The 26918-nt window shown below is 35.4% G+C and overlaps 1 protein-coding gene across 1 annotated transcript; it reads right to left on the reverse strand.

The window, feature by feature from the left end:
• Positions 1-3783: 3783 nt before the first annotated feature.
• Positions 3784-15223, reverse strand: LOC140137469 (uncharacterized). Its single transcript, XM_072159165.1, has 4 exons — positions 15057-15223; positions 7277-7462; positions 5096-5246; positions 3784-4275 (listed from the first exon to the last, which is right to left on the reverse strand). The coding sequence occupies exons 1-4, from the start codon at positions 15136-15138 to the stop codon at positions 4197-4199; spliced, it is 498 nt and encodes a 165-aa protein (XP_072015266.1). The 5' UTR covers positions 15139-15223; the 3' UTR covers positions 3784-4196.
• Between the last annotated feature and the right edge of the window lie 11695 nt (positions 15224-26918).

Consider the following 26918-nt stretch of genomic DNA (forward strand, 5'->3'; position numbering starts at 1 on the left):
TCAAAATACTCACGAGTGCCATGCTGGCACCTGCCACATTCTGAACCAGTAAGCAAGCATGGTAAGACTCACAGATATAGAAATCACCAAAAAAATTGTGCAAAAAGGGCAAAACAAATATTCCTATTTCTGCACCACACTAGTACATGTACTTCATTTTACAATTCAGGTTCACACATATTTTTCATACCAAAGTCAAATAGGGGAGACCGGGGAGTGTCCGCCCTCGGGGCAAGTCCCCTCAACCCCGTGTTTCTAAGTCAGCCCTTGCATCGTGATTCTTCTGCCGTTGCTGTATTTAGCTACAGGATACGGCTTTAAAGTGTAAAAACTATAGCCTTCTAACATGAAAATTGCCCTCTCTAGGCGAGATTGAAAAAAAGGCAAACACGCCCCGTATCCCTATATATAAGTGCAACCAACAAAATCACAACAAGCATAATACAAATTTTATCTCCTTCCTTTTTCCTTTTTACAGTGCAGTTTGCAACGCCCCTTTTTAAAGTTATTCCCAATTAATAGAGACCTTCACTGAAAACTTATATTGGTCAGCTTGACTAACGTAAAGTTAGTCCAGATGGTGCCCATCTTGACTAACGTAAGGCTAGTCAAGCCTGCTTGACTAACGTGCTTGACTAACTTTGACGTTAGTCGAGCAGGCTTGACTAACCTGCCTGACTAGCTTGGACGTTAGTCAAGCCTGCTTGACTAGCCTTACGTTAGTCGCTCGACTAGTTTATGACTAACTTTACGTTAGTCCAGATGGTGTCCATTTTGACTAACCTAACGTTAGTCAAGCAGTCCTAAGCTAGTCAGCCAGCTGCTTGACTAGCTTGCTTGACTAGCGTGCTGCAAACCACGTTACTGATAAAAAAAAAAAGGAAAAAAGAGACAAATTATGTGTGCTGCCGCTCATTCAAAAGTAATCACGCTATTATAAAATACAACAAAGGGGTTCGAACCCATGATGGGTGTGATACACAAGTTGCTGCTTACTAGTTTTAGGGAAAGGTCAGTGTCTGTATATCATCATACTATGCATACCATGCATGCAGACTCTAACATCCAGTTATATTTCAAATAAAATATGACCGAAGTTCCATGGCAAATTATAATTTCTGACGCTTGTTGACTCTTTCAACCTCTACGATTTATGATACAGACTATTTTCAATTATCAAAATATCTTTATTAGGTTTGCAGGAAATGACAGGAAAATACATAAAACAATAAAATAAACATGATCAACAATCATCCCTTTTCTAACAAAATCCTAAAACACTCTCCCTAAATAATTAATATAATGTTCCAAATTGGGCGGATTTTGTGGGAATTTTTACAAAACTACATTTCTTTCTTGTAGTATCCACGTGTGGTATCCCATCAGAGCAACAGCTACTTAACACACACGTGTCATATTTTCAAGGAATTCTCTATAGAAACATTGGAAATATTTCCAATTCTGGAGTGAAAATTCATCAACCGTGGTCGGCAGCACACATCATATCAACATGATCAAAGGCTACTTTCAAGTAGATGTGTAACTACGTGAGAATAAAGGACTATGAATAGGTGCGACAGGATTACCTACGGGATTATCTCAAGGATGTAATTCTGTTCTCCCTCCTTTTCTTACATGTTCTCTGCATTCACATTGTGAGAACTTTACGCTACTGTGCGACAAGTTAAAAAATGGTAGGGACACGTGTTCATTTCATTCAACATTTAATAAAGAGGTTCTGTGCAGGGCCGGATTTACCTTTTGGGGGGCCCTGGGCCAGGCCAAAATTTCGAGGCCCTCAAACGCACCATGAGGAAGGCATGTGCACTCAAGTGGCCAAGTTTTTAGATTTTACTAGGACATTTGCGCGCGAAGCGCGCGAAAAATTCAATTTTAGACTACTTTAGCCCAAATTGAAGCTGAATTTGACTATATAATAGGCCAGTGCGCGCGAAGCGCGCAACATTTTGCAATTTTTGTACACTATTTTGGCCCAAAACTGGTGTTTTTCGGCTAATATGGAAGATACACAACGCACAGGGCAATTTTGGGGGCCCCCAAAATTTGGGGGCCCTGGGCCGGGGCCCATCTGGCCCTATGGTAAATCCGGCCCTGGTTCTGTGTACTTTAAGGCTGAGTTCACATATATAGAAGTATACGGTATACGGTATTCACTATACGAAATACGCTCATTCGATCAGGCTGAACTCATATAGGCGTATACTATGTGATCTCAGCCTGATCGAACGAGCGTATTTCGTATAGCGAATAGCGAGTATGTCAGTTTACCCATTTTCTTCATCTTATCAAATGCTTGTAACTTTACTTCTTGAGGTCACATTGCATTCAATGAGGTGTCATAATGTGCAGAATTAGATAGTGCATCTATTAAAAAACGAATTTACCCACATATGTGACCCCTCGGCACAACTGAGCCCGGATGTCGCCAGTGCCACTATTGAGATATGCTCCATCGAACTTAACAATAAACAATAGGAAACAAAGGATTTATTGACTGTTTTATTGGTTTTTCACTACTTAAATGTCAAGTACTATAGACATGATATACATCATTTTAAAGCTAATTTCAAGCAGAATATTTTGGTTGAATATCTCAGAAATGATGATTGGCGACTTCAGGGCTCAGTTGTGCCGAGGGGTCACATATGGTTTAGGTTTTAAAAATTAGGACGGTATACGCTGCACTAAAATCGAACACGCACGATTCCCACTATACTATACTATACGCAGGTATACGGCCTTTTCGAATAACTCTTATGTGACCCGGTACTATGAAATTACCTTGCTCGATTTAAGCTATACGCGTGCACCTGCAAAACGTGCATCGTATACCCGAATAGTATACTTCTATGCGATCGTAGCCTTATGTGACCCGGTACTATGAAATTGCCTTGCTCGATTTGAGCGATACGCGTGCACCTGCAAAACGTGCACCGTATACCCGAATAGTATACTTCTATGTGATCGCAGCCTTATGGAGTTTTCAAAAATGACAATTCAATTAAATGGAATGACATTTTAAATGAATCATATTACCTTTCTAAGTAAATCAAAAGGATTTTTATATTATTATTATATTTTACAGATATAAATTTGTGCAATTTTAGGCACCTGTGCGCATTTTATTCATTTTTGCAGAGATTGTATTCGTTTTTGCATATCAATACCATCAATACCATAAACTTAATAACGTTTATGATCCTAGTGTGTACTTTCATGGAGCTGTAGGTAATTATAAATGAAATGAATTAGTGAAATACATTAGTGAACCAGACATGAATCAATTTTCAACTTTAAGTGCATATCATTAGATTGAGTAACTTAACTTTGGGGATTGTTAATGTCAAAAATGTCATTTTTAATATAATTTGTAATAAAATTTGTATTATATCGCAAATTTCAAAAATTCAAAATTATTTGATATCAGTTAAGGCTATTCCTCGTTTTCAGAATGCAATTTTGTATGTCTGAGCGATGTGCTCTCTGCTCTCAGCCCTTAACGTCAAAATGGGTCGGTAAAATGCGTGATTGTAACGCGTGATCGGTAAAAGTTTACAGAACTTGAGGGAGACAACCTCTCTGCCAGCAACCCCTTCCCTCAAGCTTGTGTCCGCTAGCCGATCTTTTAGATTTTACTTGTGCTAACGTGCAGTGACTTTTTTCTTCAAAAATAGCCCCTGATTCAGATTCCTCAAAGCGCGCCACGGGTCGATATGCTGCCAAGCCCCAAAGGGCAGCGCAAGTTGACCTCAATGCTGAGTGTGACGAGTACTGTTAAATATCTTTATTTTGGTTAAATCGATTTGCAATCAAAATTACTTAAATTAATCACGTGATGTGATCATTGATCAAGCATAAGAAGTTTACAATGAACGAAAATAAAAGACCTAAAAAGACCCTATTTTGCCGGACTCGAGGAGGACTCGAAGCCGAGTCCCCGAGTCCTTGATGTCCGAGTGCAAGTCCGAGTCCAAGTCCTTAGCTTCAGAGTTCAAGTCCGAGTCCTTGAAAAAAGCTAGCTCATTTGCATGTGTCCCTATTTTATGTTTAATTCAATAAACATCTAAATAGCAAATCAATTTAACTACTTTTTATGAACTACTAGTTTTAAAAGATGTTTAGACTGATATATTGTATTACTGAAAAGCCTGAACAATTCAACGTTGTCGCAGTATTTATTCAGCATATTCAGTGAATTCAGCCTTCAAATGCGTTTTATATCCACCTTCCACGTGCTTCATAATAGCGAAGATTCTGAACAATACAATCAAAGAAAAACTAAATATTAATGGCCGTGTCCAAGAATATTTTACCCTCATTAACTGGTATAATTTAATCTAAACAAAATTCACTAAAGCATCCTACACCGATAAATATTTTTAATATGGCTACGCTCTTACAATACTTGCAGGAAAGCAGTATGATCATGAATGACATGTAGGGTATCTGGAACACTTAGGTCCGTATGCACAAAAGAGTTAGACCGGGTCTAAAGTTAGACCTGGTCTAAGCAGAATTTAGTTCCACCAGGAATGGACCTTTACTCTTATTTCCTTCCTAAAGTAGCTAGCAAATTTTAAAGATTTAAATGCAAAGTTCAAAAATAATACAAAAGAACTTAAGAAAATGTAAAGGAAAATGTCCTTTCTCCTGGTATTAAATTCCACTTAGACCAGGTCTAACTTTAGACCCAGTCTAACTCTTTTGTGCATACGGACCCAAAAGTCCAAGTGCTATGCTACGCAGGGCTTATTGGACTCTCAAACGCTGGTTGGTTTCATCAATTATATTTAAACATGTCTTATGGAAGTCGTGCCCGTCACGAAGCTTAACGCTCAGTATTCTTTAATACTAAAATGACAACAACAAAAATCTTTAAAATGGCCGTTTCAATTTTCCTAGAATGTTCACAGTAGGCATTATATGCACATGTAAAAATGCAACAATGTGCCGTGTGCGTTTTCTTGCAAAAAAGTTTCGAAGTCCGATACCTGCATGATAATGAAACCTAGACATGCTAGAGGAAGTGTTAGGATGGGACTGGCCTGTTTGGAGAGGGTCGGGGATGACTTACCTAGACACACCCATGCTGTTGTTGTCTTTGTCCAAATATTCCGCGACTGCAGTGCCTTGCATGTTACCATTGTCCAGCAGTTCAAGATAAACCTGTATCTTCACGCTATCTATCCCGGAAACAAACATTTCTTTATATGCTTCTCGAACAGCTAAAACATAATATAAAATAGGCAATACAGTCAGCCACCTGGACAACCGATTCTTTAGAAATGCTTAGTCGTGCTAAAAGTCGATCGATACATGTTAAAATCAGCACAATTCAGAGATACACCTTTTTGCTATGAAATTAATTTTCTCGGTCAAATACAAAGCAATAATTTTTTTCTTCAGTAATGTCAGTTAAAAACTTGGTGCTTGGATATACATTTTTTTTTTAAATCCTGGTGTTAAAATTAAGCATCAAATTGTGTCTTTTAGTGTGATATTTTTGATTTTTATAGGCCTTGAATTCGCCCGCGAGCTTTTTACGGAATTCATGTTTTAGCGTCTCAAACTAATATAGTTTGCTAAAGAAAGATATTTCCCACCCCTGTAAGGCACATCGTGTGGGTCTATATGTTATAGTTTTGTCAGAATTTCCGTTTTTGTTTTACCCTTTTTCCCTTCATGCTCCGAAAATGTCTAACTCAGTACTTTTTATCGAGAGCAACCAGCAGAAATAGTCGATATTTCCTTTGTTGTTTATCCAGGTCAATTTTCCATTGAAAGCAAATTGCCCGACCAGCGATTTGGTAGCCCAAATCCCCAATTGAGTGTTCTGGTTAAACATGATCAGTAGGAGCGCTATAGGCCTGGGAATTTCTTTTGCTATATTGAAGTTCTAGCAACACTGTAGCCATGCCGGTATTCCTATTAAACCCAGGGATATCGATCCACAATGCTAGTATTAGCCTTAGATTTCACGCGTTGATTTTGAAAAATGGTCAGCCGGCAGTAAAAATGGTGAAATGAAAACGCAAATTCTGACAAAACTATGATATATCGCTCACGATGATGTGCATTAGAAAGTTGGGAAAAATCCTTCATTAGCGAACTATCTTACTTTGAAAAGCTAAAAGGTTGATCCAAAAAAAAGGCTCGCTGGCACAGTTTTAGCCTATCAAAATCGAAAATCTTACACTAAATGACTAAATTTCACGCCTAAGTTTAACACTAGAATTTGAAAAAAAAATACAGTATCAAGCACTACATTTTTTCCTGACATTTACTGAAAAAATGAAAATGATTGCTTTTCATTTGGCCGAGAAAATTAATTTTACATCGAAAAGGTGCAACTAAAAATTTAGCTCATTTCAACACCAAATTCGATCGTTTGTATTGCCTCATTAAATGACTGAGTGAGCCTTGCATAACAAAAGAATCGGTTGTCCAGGATGCTAACTGAATAATAATATAAGGGGCTATGCAATAGTTATGACCCCCCCCCCCCGGGGTAAAATTTCCAAACGACTCGCCGAAAATCGCTTGCTCCCCTCTCTGCCCACCCAAAATCGCCTTCCCCCTGCTCTCTCGGCCTGCCAACAAATCTTTGCCCCCCTCGCTCTTTGCAGATGCCAAATTTTTGAGATCCCAATTTGCAACTCTCAAATGGTCTAGATACATTTTGCGAGCGCAGCAAGCAGGAAAATATGCATATTTGAGCGTTTCTGTAGTGTTTTCCTAGGCCATTTTAGAGCGTTTAATTTAAAGCGAGCTAGAAGCGAATACAGAAGAAGAAGGAGAAGAAGAAGACGGAGAAGGGGGAGAAGAATAAAGAGCATAAGCTATTTACGCCCCGTTACACGATCATAGATAAAGAAGGTGTGTATTGTCTATTATTTCTTAATTAGTTGTTTGGTTGGTTGTTTGGTTGGTTTTTTGCTTGCTTGCTTGCTTAATGCTTGCTTACTTGCTTGCTTACTTGCTTGTTTGCTTGCTTGCTTGATTGCTTGCTTGCTTGCTTAATGCTTGCTTGCTTGTTTACTTGCTTGCTTGCTTGCTAGCTAGCTAGTTCAAACGCATGGTGTAATCAAAACTCAAACAGTAATGTTGATTTTCAATTCACTGACTTTAAACCTTCCCAGAAACCTTCTGCGCAAAAGGAAACTGATGAACTTTTCAGATTTTTTAAAACTTTCTTTTTACTCTGATTTTGCCGAGTACGTGCTGGGCAACATAAACAACACCATGTGCAACTTACCGTCTCTACCTCGTAGGATCCCTTTGTCTTGATGCATATACACACAATCGTCTGTGTATTTCTCCGCTATCGCTGCAGCATCGTGATCCTTAAAAAGCTCTTCATATTCTTTTTTCCCTTCATCAACATACAGCTTTTTATCTTCCTTGTCATTAGGCACCGTTCCGTCTTCAAACCAGTGATTACCTGTAATATTCATACCAATGTGTTAGAATCAAAGAGTAAACATATTGACTCCGACATAATATACATATTTGATTTGCTTGTCACTCGTGGACGCCAATTAATGTACGGGGCCGCCGGCGGTTGAACCACATTCCATTGTTTAGAAAAATAAAAACGGGCCCAACCGGACGGAACCGGCGGAAAAACCGGCAAAAAAAATAAAGTATTGCTAAACTACTCCTTTTTATTCATAAATCAAACGCAGTCCTTCTAAATTTGATTCTGGAAAATATGACGATATAAGGGGAATTGATTGCCTCAAAATGCCCGACAAGTATGTTGGAAATGCGTTAATGAAATAATATTAATAAAGTTTATCAAGTACACCTGCGGCTATAATTTGCTCAACAGTTTATAGTCACCTTTTTGTTTTAATCCTGCACTTTATGGTAACGTATGTTACATTTCTTAAAGATACGGTCTGAATTTTCGAATTTCCTAGGAGTTCTTTCTCAAATACATAAATCATGTGGACCTGAAAACATTACAATCATATAACTTGCATGATAAACAGTATATTTAAGGACACTTTCAGTGTTTGTAACGACTAAAGTACGTGTTAACATATCGGGATAACCATGATAACGTAGGTTTCACGAAACCTTGCGACATATTTCGATGGTATTTCTAAAAACTCAAAGTAGGCCATAGTATTTAAATTTTCGCTGCTTTGCATCAGTATAGATTGTTACTTCAAATACGAGCCATGTTCCAACAGAATGCACGTCTGGTTAAGAATGAGCAACATTGAATATCAATAATATTTCACATGCGACACAGTGTTTTGTCCATAAATCCCTGAAACAACCTGTCGTGGTTTATAAAAGGAATTAATGCAAGATTAAAAAAAAAAAAACATTACCATTGTTCTGAGTGTAGTCTGGTTGTTTGATTATACAAAAGAAATTAACAATGGAAGTTAAAGCATTCCAAGTACTCTGCCGATTTACCGAATGCTTAAAATTTTTATAGGTGAGTTGCTCAAGGTTTGTTTCCATGATCTAAGAAATTCATAATAACACATAGAATTCTACTAGGTATTCAAAATATCGAAAACATTTAAGGATTTTAACATGCAAGCTGTAATTATGTGTGATATTATCAAGCAAATTTACCAGTTATCATGGTTATACTATAATACTGCTGTATTCATGACTATGCTCAAATATGGGCATATGGTTCCCGAAAATAATAGCTTCAATTTTGACTAAAAACAGTAAAATACAAGAGCAATATCGTACCATTCTTTCCATCAAATCTCATTATTATTTTTATGGAATATGATACTGTAATAAATTCGGTTTACCTTGACAGTCGCGGGGGTAGTTTAGAACGTAAGGCCCAAACTTACATTAGATTGAACACAATAAATACAAAGCAGTTACATAGTCACGGCTGTTACTTTTTCTTACAGGTTTTTTTTTCTGTCAATTTGTCGAAATTTACTTTTGTAGTATAAATAAACAAATAAATAAGTAAATTGTATTGTAATCTGTGGTTCAGAGGATGGCAATAAATAAATAAACAAATAAGTAAATTGTATTTTAATCTGTGGTTCAGAGGATGGTAATAAGTAAATATTCAAATAAATAAGTAAATTGTATTTTAATCTGTGGTTCAGAGGATGGTAATAAATACATAAACAAATAAATAAGTAAATTGTATTGTAATCTGTGGTTCAGAGGATGGTAATAAATAAATAAACAAATAAATAAGTAAATTGTAATCTGTGGTTCAGAGGATGGTAATACATAAATAAACAAATAAATAAGTAAATTGTAATCTGTGGTTCAGAGGATGGCAATAAATAAATAAACAAATCAATAAGTAAATTGTATTGTAATCTGTGGTTCAGAGGATGGTAATAAATACATAAACAAATAAATAAGTAAATAAATAAATGCTTTCCCGGTCAATTTCGCAACTTGTGCGATCGATCTAATACAAGATAGTTCTTTTTCGCGCGAAATCGAGTGGTCGCAACAAATCACAGTTTCTTTTTCGCATTTATAAGCAATCGATTTCATTTTAGCTCGATCAAATGTGACTGGACGCGGCGAATCAGCCGTAAAGTCGGCCCGGTCAATTTTGTTTTATTTCGTGTTTAGAAAATATATGCCATAAGCTTTACAATGGTATATCATTTGACTTCAAACGATATCCAAAAGCGGGGTTATGATTTGTTGAAATCTGTTCCTTCGACAAAATTGTATTTTTTATCGGTTCTACATGTGTCTCTTTTTCTACATTTCTGGTAATAAATATCTAACAGTCATAATTGGCGGTCATTTCAAATCATCCCCAAGTCAACGAGGTTTAGAAATATCCTCTCAAGAACTATTCTATAGAAATAGATAGAAGCTTATTATCCTCTTCAGCAGTGCATGTAGTATTATTGATTGATTTAAACAGCGTTTGATAAGATACTTGTCGCAACGAATTGATACACCTATGAATACGACCTTCACATACATTTTACACTTTAACTCAGAATACAATTTGCCGAGTTTACGGCTGATTCGCCGCGTCCACTCACAAATTATTGTATGATCAGGACAACTCATTTTTGTGAATTAAATTTCACACTTGGGCATCGAGTTTGAAGAAATCGGCAATCAATTTGCCCATAGATACAGAGGGATTGCGAAATCGTGTTTATCTTATTTTCATTTTCATACATTGACAATCTAATTAACGACAATGCATTAGTTTTGAAACTATGGTTATACCCACGTATACTCACTTTGAATCCCTAGCTGTAACACTTTTTAAATACGTTAGTATTGAGCCAAAATTTGATTATTATCTACATGCACCTTTTCAGAAAAAGATTTCATATTTTGAGTCATATTCTCCTACACATCATAAATCCAAAATAAAAATTAACACCGTCCCTTTGGTTTAGAAGTTATCACACTTTGAATTTATATCTAAATGCATCCAAAGGGAGTGTTCATAAATACTTTGGTGGAGGTTGGAAAATATGGGGGATCCAAAACAATTTGGGTCCTAAAGAGGGGGAGTCAACAAAAATTCAGTCCTTAATAGGGGGGATCAAAAAAATTGAGATTAAATTGAGGGTACCATGTAAGGCAAGGTACGCACATCCAAATTTTTCCACGCGCATGAATATTAATTATTTTTCAATTGAATATATGAATACAAAACCCACCCAAGTCCATACTTTGGCCAAATTGAGTTACGCATGGGAAATTGTTGCTATACATAGGCATGTCATAATGTTGGAAAGAACAACTCAAATTCATTCTCTGTGTCTATTGAGCATGTGAAAAATAGTATGTATGAAAGAATCACCCAATTCCATGATTTGAGTCTTGTAACACATTGATTGAAATCCAGTATGTATAAAAGTTCACTTGTAACACATTCATTGCTAGAGAGTGACTTTTGAAAAAAAATGGGTTTAATAAAAGAAAGTGTGTGGTTTATATTACATGGCAGAATGCTTATCAACATTATACATACCTTTGTGCTTTATTTTGTATTATCTTACTAGTGGTAATCTCATTCTAACATTGTTGTCTTTGTATATGATTCAAAAAACCACCCAAGTCCAAAATTTAAAATGAACCCCACGAAGTCCCTGAAATGCCAATCGTCATACCTAATACAGGTTAATCCACTCATTTGCACGTAAAACTTATCATATTGACCAGGTAAATATAACTGACGGAATTAAAATGATACACAGGTTTTTCTCTCAAAATCACTTCCCATGGACTTGGGTGGGTTTTGTATTCATGTATTCAATTGTGTACTCTCATGCTTCAAATCAAAAATATTTGGGCACTTTACAATTTGGGTGTAAAGGTGGGATCCAAAAAAAATTTAGGCCATAAAAAGGGATCCCTCTTTTTTAGGGGGATCAAAAAATGTTGATATCCGAGATTCCATTTTTTCCACCGAGATTCCACCCCCCACCCCAACACCACCCCGCCCCCACACACCCAGTCACCCACACACAAAAGTATTTATGAACACGCCCTAAACACTTATACCCGTCCAAAACACTCTAAATACTACCCTTTAGCTAAGCGACATGTTTAGATATCAAACATTAACCTGTATAAAATCACAAACTAAAAAGTGGTATTCAAAAAAACTTATATGTGTTGTATGAGCACTCATGTGGATTTAATCAAGTTTGACTTGACTTGACTTGACTTGACTTGACTTGACTTGACTTGACTTGATTATGTGCAGGTTGATGCTTTATATCTAAACATTTATAATCTAAACATGTGCTAAACATGGCGACAAAAATATGTTTAATAGTGAGTGAGACAAAAATATAATTTGAATTTTATATTTGGCTTAAGGGCTCTGTAACACACCTTTGCACAATATTTTGTGTGGGTTCTGATAGCACATCAGACACACCAAATTGCATTCAGAATATGAGGAATTTCCTTCTGATATCAAATAATTTTGATTAATTTTAAATAACTACAGGTTTTCCTGTTCAATAGTAGACCTTTATAGAATTTTTTTAGTAAAACTCCTCTCAGCCAATGTATTATGCGAACGCCCACCCCATTCAACATGTTCAAATAATCCAATTTTACAACTTTAAAGTTGTTATTTATATATCTTCCTGTTTCAGTCATAGTAATTTGATGAAGTGGTTATTGTTATATTGTTTTAAATACTTGTACTTTCATTTAATTGTTTTTATCTTGAATAACTTTAGTTCAATTAATAAATCGTAGGCCTGTAGAAATTTGGTGAAGCGAATACTTTTAAACTGTTTAAAATACTGGTACGTATAATATAAACAGAAAGTAAAGAGAACATAAAATTCAAGGCCATTTAAACATTTCTATCATACTGTCATATGGACCCATATTGGTAATTCAACGATAATGGATTTAATAGGATTTTTATTCTATGATGCAGACTCGTGATACCTCGTGATGCAGACTCGTGATAAAGGGCGCGGCGTTAGGTGCGGGGTTGTAGTATTTTGTTACAGATAATTTTGATATGTTTGTGTGTTCTATAATATAATAGTGAATGTATCTGATAATTAACTATTTTATTGTTGAAGTAAACTGACCTCAAAAAGAAACTTATAATTTTTCACAAGGTCATATCTTAAAATCCTCTCCATATAAATGAACAAAAATTGCACACAGGATTACTTCAATAATCTACTCTAAACACATGTCAGTAACCAAGCAGTTGTCCAACTGACACAACTAACATGGAACACCTTCCTGGACCAACATTCACATCCCAACAGATTTCTTTTGTTGGGTTCCAATTAGTCGTCTGTACATGAACAAAAATTACACACAGAATAACTTTAATACTCTACTCTAAACATATGTCAGTAACCAAGCAGTTGTCCAACTGACACAACAGTAAAATGCACTGACACGGAACAGCTTCCGGGACCACATTCACAGGCGAATAATTGGAACCCAACAAAAGAAATCTGTTGGGATGTGAATTTTGGTCCAGAAATGTGTTCCATGTCAATGCATTTTGCTGTTGTGTCAGTTGGACAACTGCGAATGCACTGACACGGAACAGCTTCCGGGACCACATTCACAGGCGAATAATTGGAACCCAACAGAAGAAATATGTTGGGATGTGAATTTTGGTCCAGAAAGGTGTTCCATGTTTTGCTGTTGTGTCAGTTGGACAATTGCTTGGTTACTGACATGTGTTTAGAGTCGAGTATTGAAGTAATCCGGTGTGCAATTTTTGTTCATTATTATGAAGAGGATTTTAAGATATGACCTTGTGACAAATTATAAGTTTCTTTTTGAGGCCAGTTTATTTAAAATATTATCTGATAATATTCAGACATTATCTAAAATATCCGTCCTATAGCAGATATTTGTGATATTTGGATATTAGGGATTAGATCTTTTTACCTGGTAAGTGATGGATAATAAGATGTAATAAGATATTTAACAGTTATCTAAATTATCCAAAATATGAGATAATTTAGATATTATCCAAAGTATCAGATAATTTAGATAATCTAAAATATACGATATCTCAAATATGTATGATATTTAGATTTGAACTATTTTCTGAATTATAAAATAAAGAAGAACATTAAAAATTATTATGACTTTTCAAAGTTACAGGCAAGATTTTGAAAAAGAAGAAGAAAATAATAGAACTGGACCACACAGGGACTCGAACCCGTACTAGTCGCCGTCCAGCTCAAAACTATTAAATAGTCGAGAAGAGTATGAGTCAAGCGCGCTAATCGATTGCGCCACAGAGGAGCTTAAGAAAATTGATGGTCTCAAACGGACTATAATATGCAGCACTTACAAATGCCGTGTTACTTACTAATATGCAATAGTGCATTCAGGCTGTTATGATAAACAAGCGCATTACCCACGCAAAGTCGGACGCATCGATGACGAAAAAACTCGTTTTTTGCAAAAGTAGCTCTAATTTGGAATGAAAATCAAATGGTAGCGTAATCGACAGACAGTTGAGAAATAATGTAGGTAGTTAGATGTCAAACTTAATGTTCCACAATCAAGATATCGATAATGTAACAAAACAGTTTTTTATCAAGCAAGATTCTCGAAAATGTTCCCCAAAACGGGCTTTTAAATTTTAATCGGTACTGTATTTGGTTCTTCCCCATGGCAGCATTATTTCTTTGATCGATTTTTGTAGTACAATACAAAAAAGAAGAAAACATTCACTCGGCGTGGTTTTATACGGGGCGCACATTTGAAAAAAACGTCATGGAACGCATTTTCTATCTTGTGAACATGGTGCGTAAAAAGGATTTTAACGAAGGATTTTCAAATTTATTCTAAAACTTTGTGTAAACGCACAAAAATAATGTTAAGCTACATCCAATGCACCAATATTTCACTCGCTGCGATATTCATTAGAGAATGGATTTGGAGAAAACTTATAATAACAAACACTCGCTGAGCAGCAAGACCTTCCCTCTAAGCTTTTAATCCGATAAGCTGATTATCTATTTGTTTTCATGAATTGGAAGACATTCTTTGATGTATTACTGAGCTCAATCATCTGAAATTTCTGGAGCGTGAGACAACCATGCTGGTGGCTCAGCATAGTATTTTATTAACGAACGGTTTTCTCCAAATTCGTTTCCTAATGTTGATTACTGAGAAAATTCTGTTTTAGAGAACTACTTTATACGTCTTTTATACGTTTTTTATACGTTTCTTTGTGTAACCTTAAAGAAATCTAATTCCGCTCTGTCCGTGGCTCATCTAGTAAAGGCGGGACAGAATGATGACCCGTGATAAAGGGCCTCGTTACATCGTTACAGTCCGTTTCGATCAGGGTAATTAGCACGATTGTTGGATGCACCTGCCTTTCCTATAAAAATGCCCCGACCAGCTATCTATGGCGACAACTCCCCGACCCCTTCACCAGGTCACTTGCGCCTGGTCGAAGTTTCGTAAACGTCAGCTCCTAGATGTCAGCTGTTAATGCCAAGATATGCTTGACATGAAAAAAAAAAAAACCAATTTAAAAACGTTGATTAAAAATGAAAAGAAAGTAGGCATATTCTTACCTTGTTTCCTGTACTTTGCATTGACATTGCAAGATGTCAAGATTCCAGCCGAAATTATTAGGGCAAATAGTGTGATCTTCATAATAAACAAGTATTGTTCTTGACTGATTGGAAGAGTATACAATGTGATGATTATACAGGTGCTTGCCGATAGATTGAAATGTTCATTTACAACTGTGTGCAATTGACAGATGGTGAACATCGCCAAAACCAAGTCAATAATTATATTTGTACAGAGAAAAACGAACCAATAGAAATACGTCTTGTAGCGAATCACGTGAAAATATAAACGCACTATCGAGCGCTGGTTTCAACAAGCGTCAGATTACAAATAAACTGAATTAATAAAATATTCCATTCAACAGAGTCATCATTTCCTTGCATGGTTGGTGGATATTATGATGTGATTTATGACCAAAGTGTCTTATCTATAAATCCATAATAATAATTATAATAATAATAATAATAATAATAATAATAATAATAATAATAATAATAATAACAATAACACTAACAATAATAATAATAATAATAATAATAATAATAATAATAATAATAATAATAATAATAATAATAATAATAATATCTTGATCTAGGATCCGGCAATGCCCAAGTTCCTGTCTATCTGAGGTAAACCCCTGGTTTACCACAGTCTCAGTCCAATGTCCTGACTACTATATTTTCACTATCCTAGCGGCTTTGATTATAGTGTTCTCCAAATGTTCTTCCATGTTAACCAATGACTCCGGGCAAAGACTCCTCTCTCGACGATCTCTTGAGTAAGCTTTCTGCTCCAATTGACAGACATATAATACACTATGTTAGTCCAGCAAAATACCACAGTTCGTTGATGGAGATATTTAGGTCTGCCGCTTCTTTGAGTCGACAAAAATCAAGCTATTGGCTCTACTACCGCCCTTTGGCGTATTTTCTTCTCTACAACACACAGAAGAACGAACGGTAAACCGAAGTTTGAAGACTTCTCTTAATAATGGTAACTCTTGTACCAACACACCCCAACATAAATTGCATAGAGTTCCTTCTTGTAACTCTAGTCTATCCAGGCTTTATAATTATATAATTTCTTACCATTCTAGAATAATCTTAACTATTTATGGCATATTACATTAGATCACCATTATGCAATGACAATCATTAATCTGTATACATTAGTTTTAAATATAGCACATTATATCAACACAAACCAATCAGATTTCATTAGTATATATATATGGTTACTGTAATAGCCCCACCACTTAATGTTCCAGAAGCTTCATGATCATTATAGTAATATCCAAATGTTTCCAGGAATTTCTACATGTAACTAGATATGAAGTTGTAGTTCACTTTAATCATTAGCATTCTAGAATATTCTATGAATTTCCAGAATATTCCAAATTCAAGCAAATGAAGATAAACATCAAAACAAGTGAAACTTAATGTTTGATGACAAAATACATTTTACTTTACAACTTTTAATGAATATTATATTTAATATTACTATTATTATTGAATATTTCGGGGGCACATAACACTCCCCCTTCTTAGCTCTCAATTATAAAACATATCTTCATAAACTAATATTACTTTTTACACTATGTACATACAGTGACTACTTGTCACTCTTGTTCCTTTTTAAAGGAAATTTTGTTTGTCTTATTCAATTCTGGACAAAGCATCGGTCAATAACATATCTTTTCCTTTGATATGCTTGATGTCCAAGTTGTATTCTTGTACTGTCAAACTCCATATCACCAATCTTTGATTTTGTTCTGCATCCTGTGGATGAATGTGAGTGGATTATGATCTGTGAAGACAAAAGCACAGGGCACACTGTGATACATCAAAATGTTGCAATGCTAAAAGCAATGCAAGACACTCCTACTTCTATGGTGCTTGTTAAACTTCTTCTTTTCACGTTGAGGTGCTCAAGAGGTGTACACACACATATCCTGAGCTCTCATTTGATTGACTTATTGTTGCTGAAAATCTATTGTGTTGCTGTTAAATTTTATATCATCATCTTGGACTTATCACCAGGAATCTCTACATATAATTTTTATTGCTGATTTTGATATATTTGTGGAGATTTTAATGAATTTAGTTTGAAATTCTGTGCTGTCTTCATATATATTCTACATATTAAGTTGTCTTTATGTCTACCAGCTACATCCTGTATTGATCCAAATTTACAAGGAGTAACAATTGGTTATTGATTGACAATGGCATCTTCCTTTCATCAGACAATGCACTCAGCATGGAGTATTATGCATAGAACCCTGGCAAACTTATCTTTTGCTGTTTTTCTCAAGATGACATTTTTGGAGATTCAAAATGGATTATTGAACCCAAGTCTATTTCAACCACTGTATCAATTAACCCAGAATATTTTGACTCTGTTATAAGAGAACTGACATCACTGTATCCATCACCAGAAGACAAGGGCAAGCAACATGGTCTCATCTTTAGATGCTGTGAACTTGCTGTCACCATCACTTGCTATCCTACAAGGAACACTATGTCTGTGCAAGGAATCCAGCATTCTACATGGGTATCCTCTGTTCTTCAAAGCCACATTAGTAACTTACTGGACACTCACACCAGCAATGTATCAAATGTCTCTGCAACTTGTGACTCTGATGATGAAATTTCATTCGCAGCAGGTGTACCTGTTACTTCCACACCTGTTAGATATCAGCAGAGATATGTAAGTCAGTTGGCACCCAAACTGATCAGCAGCTTGTTACCATGACAACATCAACTCAGACTACTCATCAGCGTGAACTCAATACAACAGGAACTCAGACTAGTCATGCCTCATCTCCAATTTGTGAAACCATTTCAACTCCTGTAACATCAACCCCTACCACTCAACATATTATGATAGATATTCCTGAACCAACTCATGTACAACTTAATGTGACAACTTTTGATATTCCAACCATACCTACCAGCAACCCATTTAGTGTTCTTGAAGTTGAAGATGTATCCTTAGCAGATTGTGTTGAATCTGATCTTCCCCCTCTGCCCCTTCCATGGATTAGAAAAGATCAGAAGAAACCCAAGAAACCTACAGCGACCAAAACAGTGAAAGCTAAACCACCATCATCACCACCTCCATCATCTGCAACACCTGCACCCCCTCTGACAGCCTCGGCTCCCCCTCAGTCACCCCAGAAGAGAACAATTCTGATTGTTGGGGATTCGATTCCCAAAGATCTTTCTGGTCGCAGGATGTCTCGAAGATTCAAAGTCATCAACAGGTGCATTCCAGGGACTACCCTCACTATCTGGTCTAAATTACTTCCAACATTCATCGAGGAATACAAGCCTTTTTCTATCATTATTCACTGTGGGACTAATAATGTAAACTCTCGTATACCTTCTGAGTGTATACATCTACTGTGTGACATTGTGTGCAATATTCCTGTGGGAATTCATGTTGCAATCTCATCTCTTACTCGTCAAGAACTTCGCTCTCGAAATGTATGGATTACCGACTTCAACAAGAGACTGGCAATTCTATGCCATAGCAATGGATGGACATATATTGATAATAATAACATTTCACTCAAAGACTTAGCCGATGACAAGCTCCATCTTAGGAAACAAGGATTGACTATTCTTGCACAGAACTATATACAGTTTATTAGGGATTTTCATGTCAACAGAAATCAGACTGTGAAGTAAATAATATTAATTCCATGTACAAAACAAAGGATACTGCAAAAGGTAAAGTTTCTGATAATATATTCAATGTTGAGCATACATTGAATCCTGATTGTATAATATATATGCAAAGTGAATGTAATATTGATAATGTTTCAACAAGTTTTGATGATAATAATAGAGACTTGAACTCAAGTGGGTTTGGAAAAATTAAACCCAATCAATACATGTATGGGTCTGCATGTACAGGTAATAAGTCATCTTGTGGTACATGTCATAGTAAAATTGTTAAGAAAAAGAAGATTAATTTTGTAACATGTAGTAATTGCACACTTGACTTTCACATTCATTGTATTGATAGTTCCCAGGTAGATTCATGCAATAACTGGGTCTGTGCTTGCTGCTTCTTTAAAAATTGCAATAATCAAATTCCTTTTGGTGAATATTTTATGAGGAATTCACAGAATTTAAATGTGTGTGGTAAATGTGTTTGTAAAATTAAGACCTGTGATTATAAAGTATGTAAAAACTGTGATCTTCACTTTCATGTGAAATGTATTGAAAACAATTCTGATTACACATGTAACTGGTTTTGTGACAATTGTTTTTTTCAGAATAGCCAATGATGAGCTTCCCTTCAAGGTTAGATTTATTGATTTTAATTGTTCTTTATCAAAAGGTTTTAAAATAGGACATGTTAATATTCAAAGTCTTCGCTACAAAGTAGATCATATAAGAATTTTACTTAATGACAACAATTTTGATGTGTTATGCCTCACTGAAACTTGGTTGGATAAAAATATTAGTGATAATGAGATACAAATTGATGGTTATAACATAAGTAGGCTTGATAGAACCCATATGCAACATGGTGGTATGTTATGTTATGTTAAAGATGGTATTATTTTTAAAGAAAATTCCAATTTGCATAATTGTTCATATGATGTTGAAGCTTTATGGATAGAGCTAAATTTGCCTCATACCAAGCCTATCCTTCTGGGTACTGTTTATAGGCCACCTGATTCTAAAGCTGAATACTTGGACAAGTTGGATTCAATCTTTCAAAATAATACCTCCCTTTATGATGATGTTGTTGTAGTAGGAGATTTTAATTTAGACATAAGTAAGAAAATAAACTCACGTAAAATTAATAATCTTTCTTCACATTGTAATATGCTTCAGCTTATCAATGATTATACTAGAATAACTGAGACAACTAAATCTAAACTAGACTTAATTTTTGTATCAAAACCTGATAAGGTATATTCATCTGGTGTTCACAGCCTAGGACTTTCTGATCACTCTCTTACATACTTAATTCGTAAAAATAAAAAAGTAAAGGTACCTCCTAAGATCATAAAATCTAGATGTTTTAAAAACTTCAATGAGCACAAATTTATTGACACAGTTAAGAAAACTAATTGGGATAAGATACTTATGTGTAATGATATGGACAATGCCTATAAAAGTTTTCAAGTCATGTTTGACCAAATTTGCAATTTGCATTGTCCTGTGAAAGAAAAAAGGATAAAGGGATCACTTCCTGAGTGGATTACAAGTGAATATATAAAGCTTTCTAAAGATAGGGATCATTACTATTCAAAAGCACATAAATCCAATAATCCTCATGATTGGGCAATGGCTAGAAAATTAAGAAATGATGTAAATAAACTTAATAAAACATTAAAGAAGAACTATTGCAATGATGCTATCAATAATAATATTAATGATTCAAAGAAATTATGGGGTACTATAAGGAAATTGATTCCTAAAAATAAGTCTTCTGCTACTAATGTTCAGACTAAGGATGGTTTTACTTGTAATGATGCTGAAACAGCCAATCAGTTTAATAGTTATTTTACTTCTATTGGTAATACGTTGGCTGATAAGTTTAATAATGATGATTGTAATAATGTTTTGTCTAATACTGGGGATTACATGTATGAAGATTTTCAATTTGATATCATAACTCCAGATTTCATCTTTGATCAAATTTGTAACTTTGCAAACAATAAGTCTTCAGGTATTGATAACTTCAGTATTAAGCTCTTGAAGATAGCTGCACCAGTAATTTGTCACCCCCTTGCATATATTTGTAACCTTTCCATGTTCACATCTACCTTCCCAAGTGAATGGAAGAAAGCAAAGGTTACTCCTATATTCAAGAGTGGTGATAAAAATTATGTCAGCAACTTTAGGCCCATTTCAGTTCTTCCCTGTATTTCAAAGATTTTGGAACGTGCTGTACATGATCAATTGTATAATTATCTCACATGTAATAATATTTTGAATCCATGTCAATCAGGTTTTAGGAAGAATCACAGTACTAATACTGCTCTTTTAGATGTAACAGATCATATTCTCAATAATATAAACAATGGTAAAGTTACAGGTTCAATTTTCTTAGATTTAAAGAAGGCATTTGACACGGTGAACCATGACCTTCTTATTTCTAAACTTAAATCATATGGTATTAAAGGAAATGCAATTAATTGGTTTCACTCGTATCTTAGTAGTAGATCTCAGGCAGTAAATATAAACTCTACCCTTTCAGATTTTAAGGAAATTGGTATCGGTGTTCCTCAAGGTTCAATCTTGGGACCGTTATTATTCATTGTATTTGTTAACTCTCTGCCTGAGTCTGTAAATTCTAACTGTAAGTGTGTAATGTATGCTGATGATACAACTCTTTTACTTAGTTCATCTGATCCCAATATTCTGCAAAATGATCTTAATGCTAACCTGAATAACATTGCTGATTGGTTCCAGGCCAACAATTTAACTCTTAACATAAAGAAAACTAAACTGATGTTATTTGGAACAAGACAAGCTCTTCATAAGTTTAACAATGTTTCTCTTGTCTATGGAAATGAACAAATTGAAAGAGTGGAAAAGTTTAAATATTTAGGAGTTACCTTTGATTCACATCTATCATGGAATGAACATGTAAATTATTTATCTTCTAACATATCCAAGCGTATAGGAGTTATTCGTAGAGTAAAGCAATACCTTCCATGGAAAACTGTCAAAATGCTTTCGCAAGCCCTTGTCTTTCCTCATTTTGACTACTGCAGTTCTGTTTGGTCCAATTTCAGTGCCTGTCACAAAAATGAGCTCCAAATTTTGCATAATAGGCTAGCCCGAGTTTTGCTCTCTGCAGACATTAGAACTTCAGTAGACAATATGATGAGGGACCTAGACTGGGTTAAACTTGGCTGTAGATGGGAGCATCAATTACTTATTTTAACTTTTAAATGTCTCACACAAATTGCTCCTAATTATCTTTCATCTCATTTTACTTTCACTCATTCTACACATTCCAAATGTACTAGGGGTCAGTCTCAAAACAGTTTGGTTGTTCCAATATGGAAAACCTCTTCTGGAAAGAAAACTTTCCTTTACAGATCTTCAGTTGCTTGGAACAATCTTCCTCCAAATCTTCGTATCAATTTTAATTCAATGAGTTTGGGTGGATTCAAAAATGCAATTGGTCTGCTGTAAGTTTTGTATTTATATTTTGAGCTCAATATTGCTGCATTTTGTTTTGAATCATGCATGTTTGGTTCTTTCATTTTGTATAATATATTATATTTCTTATTTTGTTATTATCATGTTCATGTATTATGTATATATATAATTTTAATCAGGTCTTCCAGGGAGACCAGTACATTTGTATTGATGGAATTTCCTGGATAAATAACGAATAAATAAAATAAATAAATAAACAGTAGTAACATTATAGGGTGATCAATTTGATCTTCACCCTTTTGCATGAGAACACCACCACAGCATATATCACTAGCATCAACTGTCAGTTTTAACTGCTTCTGAAAATCAGGTACTGATAGCGCAGGCGAACTCATCAGAATTGGCTTGATCTTGTCATTCTCACATTGCTCTGTCCATATGTATCTGGTATTCGTTTTTCAACAAATCAGTCAGAGGTGATGCTATGTCCGAAAATTTCTGTAATATCCAGTCATACCCAGAAATCTCACGAGTTCTCTTTTGGTTTTAGGCGTGGGAAATAATTGCTCAATAGCCTCAATTTTGGCTTTGATGGACCCACGCAATTACTTAAAAGTCTCCAAAAACCAACAGCAGAGTCTAAAGCAGCAATCAGTCTCTCAGGAACAACATAATAATCGACAAGTATTCAAATAGAAGACAGCAGGGGCGTAGCAAGTGCCGGGAGGGGGGGGGGGGAGCAAATCAGCCCTTATTTCATTTTTGCTTTTGCAGGGCCCATGGACTTCATCTACACAATAACTACACCCTGGAATCCATCGCACCAAACAGTAGATCACTAACAGGGAGTGGACAATGTGTGAGGGAAAGCATTAAAAATGTTAAGGATTGCAAACGAATAATTAAAAGAATTATTCGAGGGTTGACAAACAGAAGGCCTAAACTCAAAAAGTGCCTTTTGGAGAAAAATGAGTAAAATAATATTTTTGCATTGAGATGTGACCATGTATTATTGTGCTATAGATGCAATAGGAAGTTGAATTGAGTTAAGGCTTTATGATTTTAAGAATCTGTGGTATTACAGATTATTTTGGTACCAAAATCTCAAAATGGCCAAAAGTGAGTTAAGGCCTTCTATTTGTCAACCCTCGTATTGTTTATTGCAAAGAGTCCTTCACATTGAGATGGGAGTTGCTGGCCCATTGGGAAATTGGGCAAAATATTATGTCATGTAAATAGAGCGTAACGAGCGATGGAGAGAAGACAAGTGATGATGATGATGACAATTGATAATCTGACAAAGTACATTTTAAAAAGAGACAAATTAACAACCCATCCTCAATAAACAAAGAAAAGTAGTTCAAAATTCAAGACTGTGGTAGTTCTTTTTGGAAGATTATTGCTTGGGTCCTATGTTCCTGAATGATGTTTGTTTGTTCGTTTGAAGCCTTTCCTGTAGACTATGCCATAGTCGATTTTTGATAAATAAAAATGTTATTAATCATGATGAACGCATTCAGTTGAACTCGAAATTATACTGATATTTAGTAGGCCTACATCAAAATACTAGTATAAAATGGTTATGAAAAAGTTTAGGCTATATAATTATATTTGTGACAGTAAAAGTAAAGTATAGGCCCTACGTAGGCTTATATTATTGAATGCAACATATCATAATGGCATAATTATAATGACACTTCAATACTGAACAATTCTAATTTTAGAATCTGCCAGTTTATTATCCGAAAAACCGACTATGGACTTTCACTTTTAAGCAGAACTTTACCCCAGGACTCACACACTGTCAATCATACTTGTTTATCAATAAAATCTAACCACAAGACTAAGCATGGTGGTACAATACGCGCTGATTTTGTAATGTATGCAAACTGCTGAAGTTATAAATTTTATGTAAGAACTATTTTTTGACACTTTAGTACTACTTCAACTGCACACTTCAGTTGAATAAAATTCATGTTCATATGGTACTTTAAATTAGACTTGCTATTTTAATATACCAAGCTGTAATGATATCTCTAGGTCATAAGAAAATAAAACAATATTGCGTATGAAATGTGACATTTCTGGTTTTATCGTTTTTAGTTGTTTAATGCTACTCAGAACGTGTATTATTGTAAAATGCACCACCACACATGTTTCTGTATTTGAATATTAAAAAGTACATAAATATTGTGCCTTGACTAAAAAAAAATAAATATCGCATATCGCATAGCTCATTTTCTTAAAAAAGAATAACAAATCGCATAGCACTTAGATTTTTTATCAAACTAGTTCACCCGTAGCTGTGAGAGTAACTGATGGCAACCCCTGATGACCCTTTTAACATTTTGACATGTTCCTGTCATATTGAGGATTCTTTATACCAATTGGACATACTCTAATGTTTGACCCCATATGACCTTTGACCTCGAGTGACCTCCAGTGATATGGAGAATTACTTTCACCAAGTTTAGGCCAAATAGGGCAAAGTTTAAAATTTAGCCCCTGGATGACCTTTGACCTCGGGACCTCGATTATATTTTTACATGTTACGCTCATACAAAGGATGCCACCCACCAAATTTAAGCTTAATCGGACAAAGTTTGAAATTTGAACCCTCCGTATTAACCTTTGACCTCGGTTGTCCATTATTTAATTTCGTGCATACATTCCCCTTGTATCAAGGATTCTACCAACCAAGTTTGAGCCCCATCGGGCGAAGTTTAAATTTAGCTTTTTAAAATTGACCTTTGACCTCGGTTGACCTTGATTTTGCTTCGCACATATATTCCCCTCGTATCAAGGATTCCACCCACCAACTTTAAGCCCGATCAGACAAAGTTTGAAATTCAAAAAGAATTTGCAGCAATGAATTCTGGGTAGACATTGTGGTATTCACTGTTCACAGGTGTTGTGAAATTTTTGACAGCTTGGACAGGTGGACTTCTTTCTATGCATTGACTTATGCACTTGACTGCTTCATGCTATCCATTTGAGGGAATCATTTACATTTTCCCCCCTAGATGACCTTTGACCTCGAGGGGGCCCTTCGAAATCCACCCGGTCAACAGGCTTTTCCCGATACCTATCCATATCCGAAATATCGGATTGATGCGTCTTAGCGCGGCGAAACGCATAGCCGGACAGACAGACACACAGACACACACTTCGCTGGTTATTTTAGTATAGTAGATGTGTCTGAGACCTACTTTTTTTGGCCTTAATGGGACTTCCGTTCAGTTCCCTGCTTTGTAATCTGTTAATGGAAACGCTTGGAATAACACTGAACTATACTCGGCCCCCTACATTGTGGTTCGATCTGCTATGTGAAAGACACTTTCGTAGTTCATCGATCAAGCCCACGTAGATGGATTTACAACTTGCATCAAAAACATCAACCCATATATCAAATTCTGCTACCTATGCCCTCAGTTGCCCTTTCCTTGTGTCGTGAATTTATTTTTGACATGGGGGTGGGGTGGGGATGGGAAACATTGTTGTAGTATTCAGCACCTTTTGGCGACAGGATAATTTTATGATACAAATGCGCGCTTTTTTTTCGGATAATTTTCCCTCGTTTTGCACACGTTTTTTCAATCAAAATCTTGGTGTAGTAGTGTGTTAAAGTCATCAGGTATGAAGGGGGTCATTTTGTATGTGGAATTTACTTGTTCAAATTGAAAAAAAATATTTTGATTGGAATCATAGAATAAAGATAAAGGTTCAATAACAGATAACAAGCCATCTGTACCATCACCCTAGTATCTCATGGGAATGTAAACCTGGTCTTTCGTATACAAATGAATATAAAATATTATATAAAAAGACTTGGAAAGACATTTAAAAAAGCAATATCTTCCTGCGTTAATGCCAAAGATAAAACTGCTGAATGCAAATAAATACATTTAAAACATTAATCGTATTTATTTACGTAGTTTGCATTAAAATAGATTTGAAAATGCTTATATTTTATTGTGCAATACTTTCTTTTCGTTATCGCTCGCTTACTAAAACATTTCAGATAATTGTTCAAAGCAAACATTATGAGTGACAATTTAACAGTATGACCTGTCTCCTCAAATTTGCTCATGGCGTCATTCCATGATACAAATCTCATATAAAGACTGTTTGTTATCTCTCTGCATGCGTCATCATATGGCATAGGAATATAAACTGACTTATTGGGAATATTTATTTTTGGTATCATCTGTGTTTAATTCTGCTACAAGCATTACTAATACTTCTGAGCGTTCTGATACAAAGTTAAGACAAGAAACTACTGGGCTTCTGACATCCAGCAAGGAGGTGAGTGCACAATTCCATTTGACGCAGATAATCCGAATGGAAGCCAAGATGAAAACTATCTGTTAGTATACAAATATTGACTGCTATGAGGGGCACAGTTAAAATTATAGGCCCGAGGTGATGTCAAAACCATGACTATGCCCGAAGCGAAGCTGAGGGCATAGTCATGGTTTTGACATCACCGAGGGCCTATAATTTTAAACTGTGCCCCGAATATTAAGCAGTCAATATTTGTTTTATATACCGAATAATATAGATTCTTCTCATTTGATTGGTTAAAAGATTTCCTGACTGACAAGGCCTACAAGCTTTTAACTGCATAGGCCTTTAGGCTTAAATGCACACAGCATGACAGTGCATGCAAGAGCAAGGGTGCAGAATTTGGACCGATATCTACCGATGTCATAATCTAAAACAACC

This window comes from Amphiura filiformis, chromosome 17, assembly GCF_039555335.1.
Source record: "Amphiura filiformis chromosome 17, Afil_fr2py, whole genome shotgun sequence".
Taxonomy (NCBI): domain Eukaryota; kingdom Metazoa; phylum Echinodermata; class Ophiuroidea; order Amphilepidida; family Amphiuridae; genus Amphiura; species Amphiura filiformis.

Bases quoted from the DNA above. Each gene is read 5' to 3' on its own strand.
- LOC140137469 (XM_072159165.1), bottom strand. From the start codon at position 15,138: ATGAAGATCACACTATTTGCCCTAATAATTTCGGCTGGAATCTTGACA. The intron at 7,463-15,056 runs GTAAGAATATGC...TGAATATTACAG, and splicing joins TGCAAAGTACAGGAAACAAG to GTAATCACTGGTTTGAAGAC. The intron at 4,276-5,095 runs GTAAGTCATCCC...TGTATTGTTCAG, and splicing joins AACAGCATGGGTGTGTCTAG to AATCTTCGCTATTATGAAGC.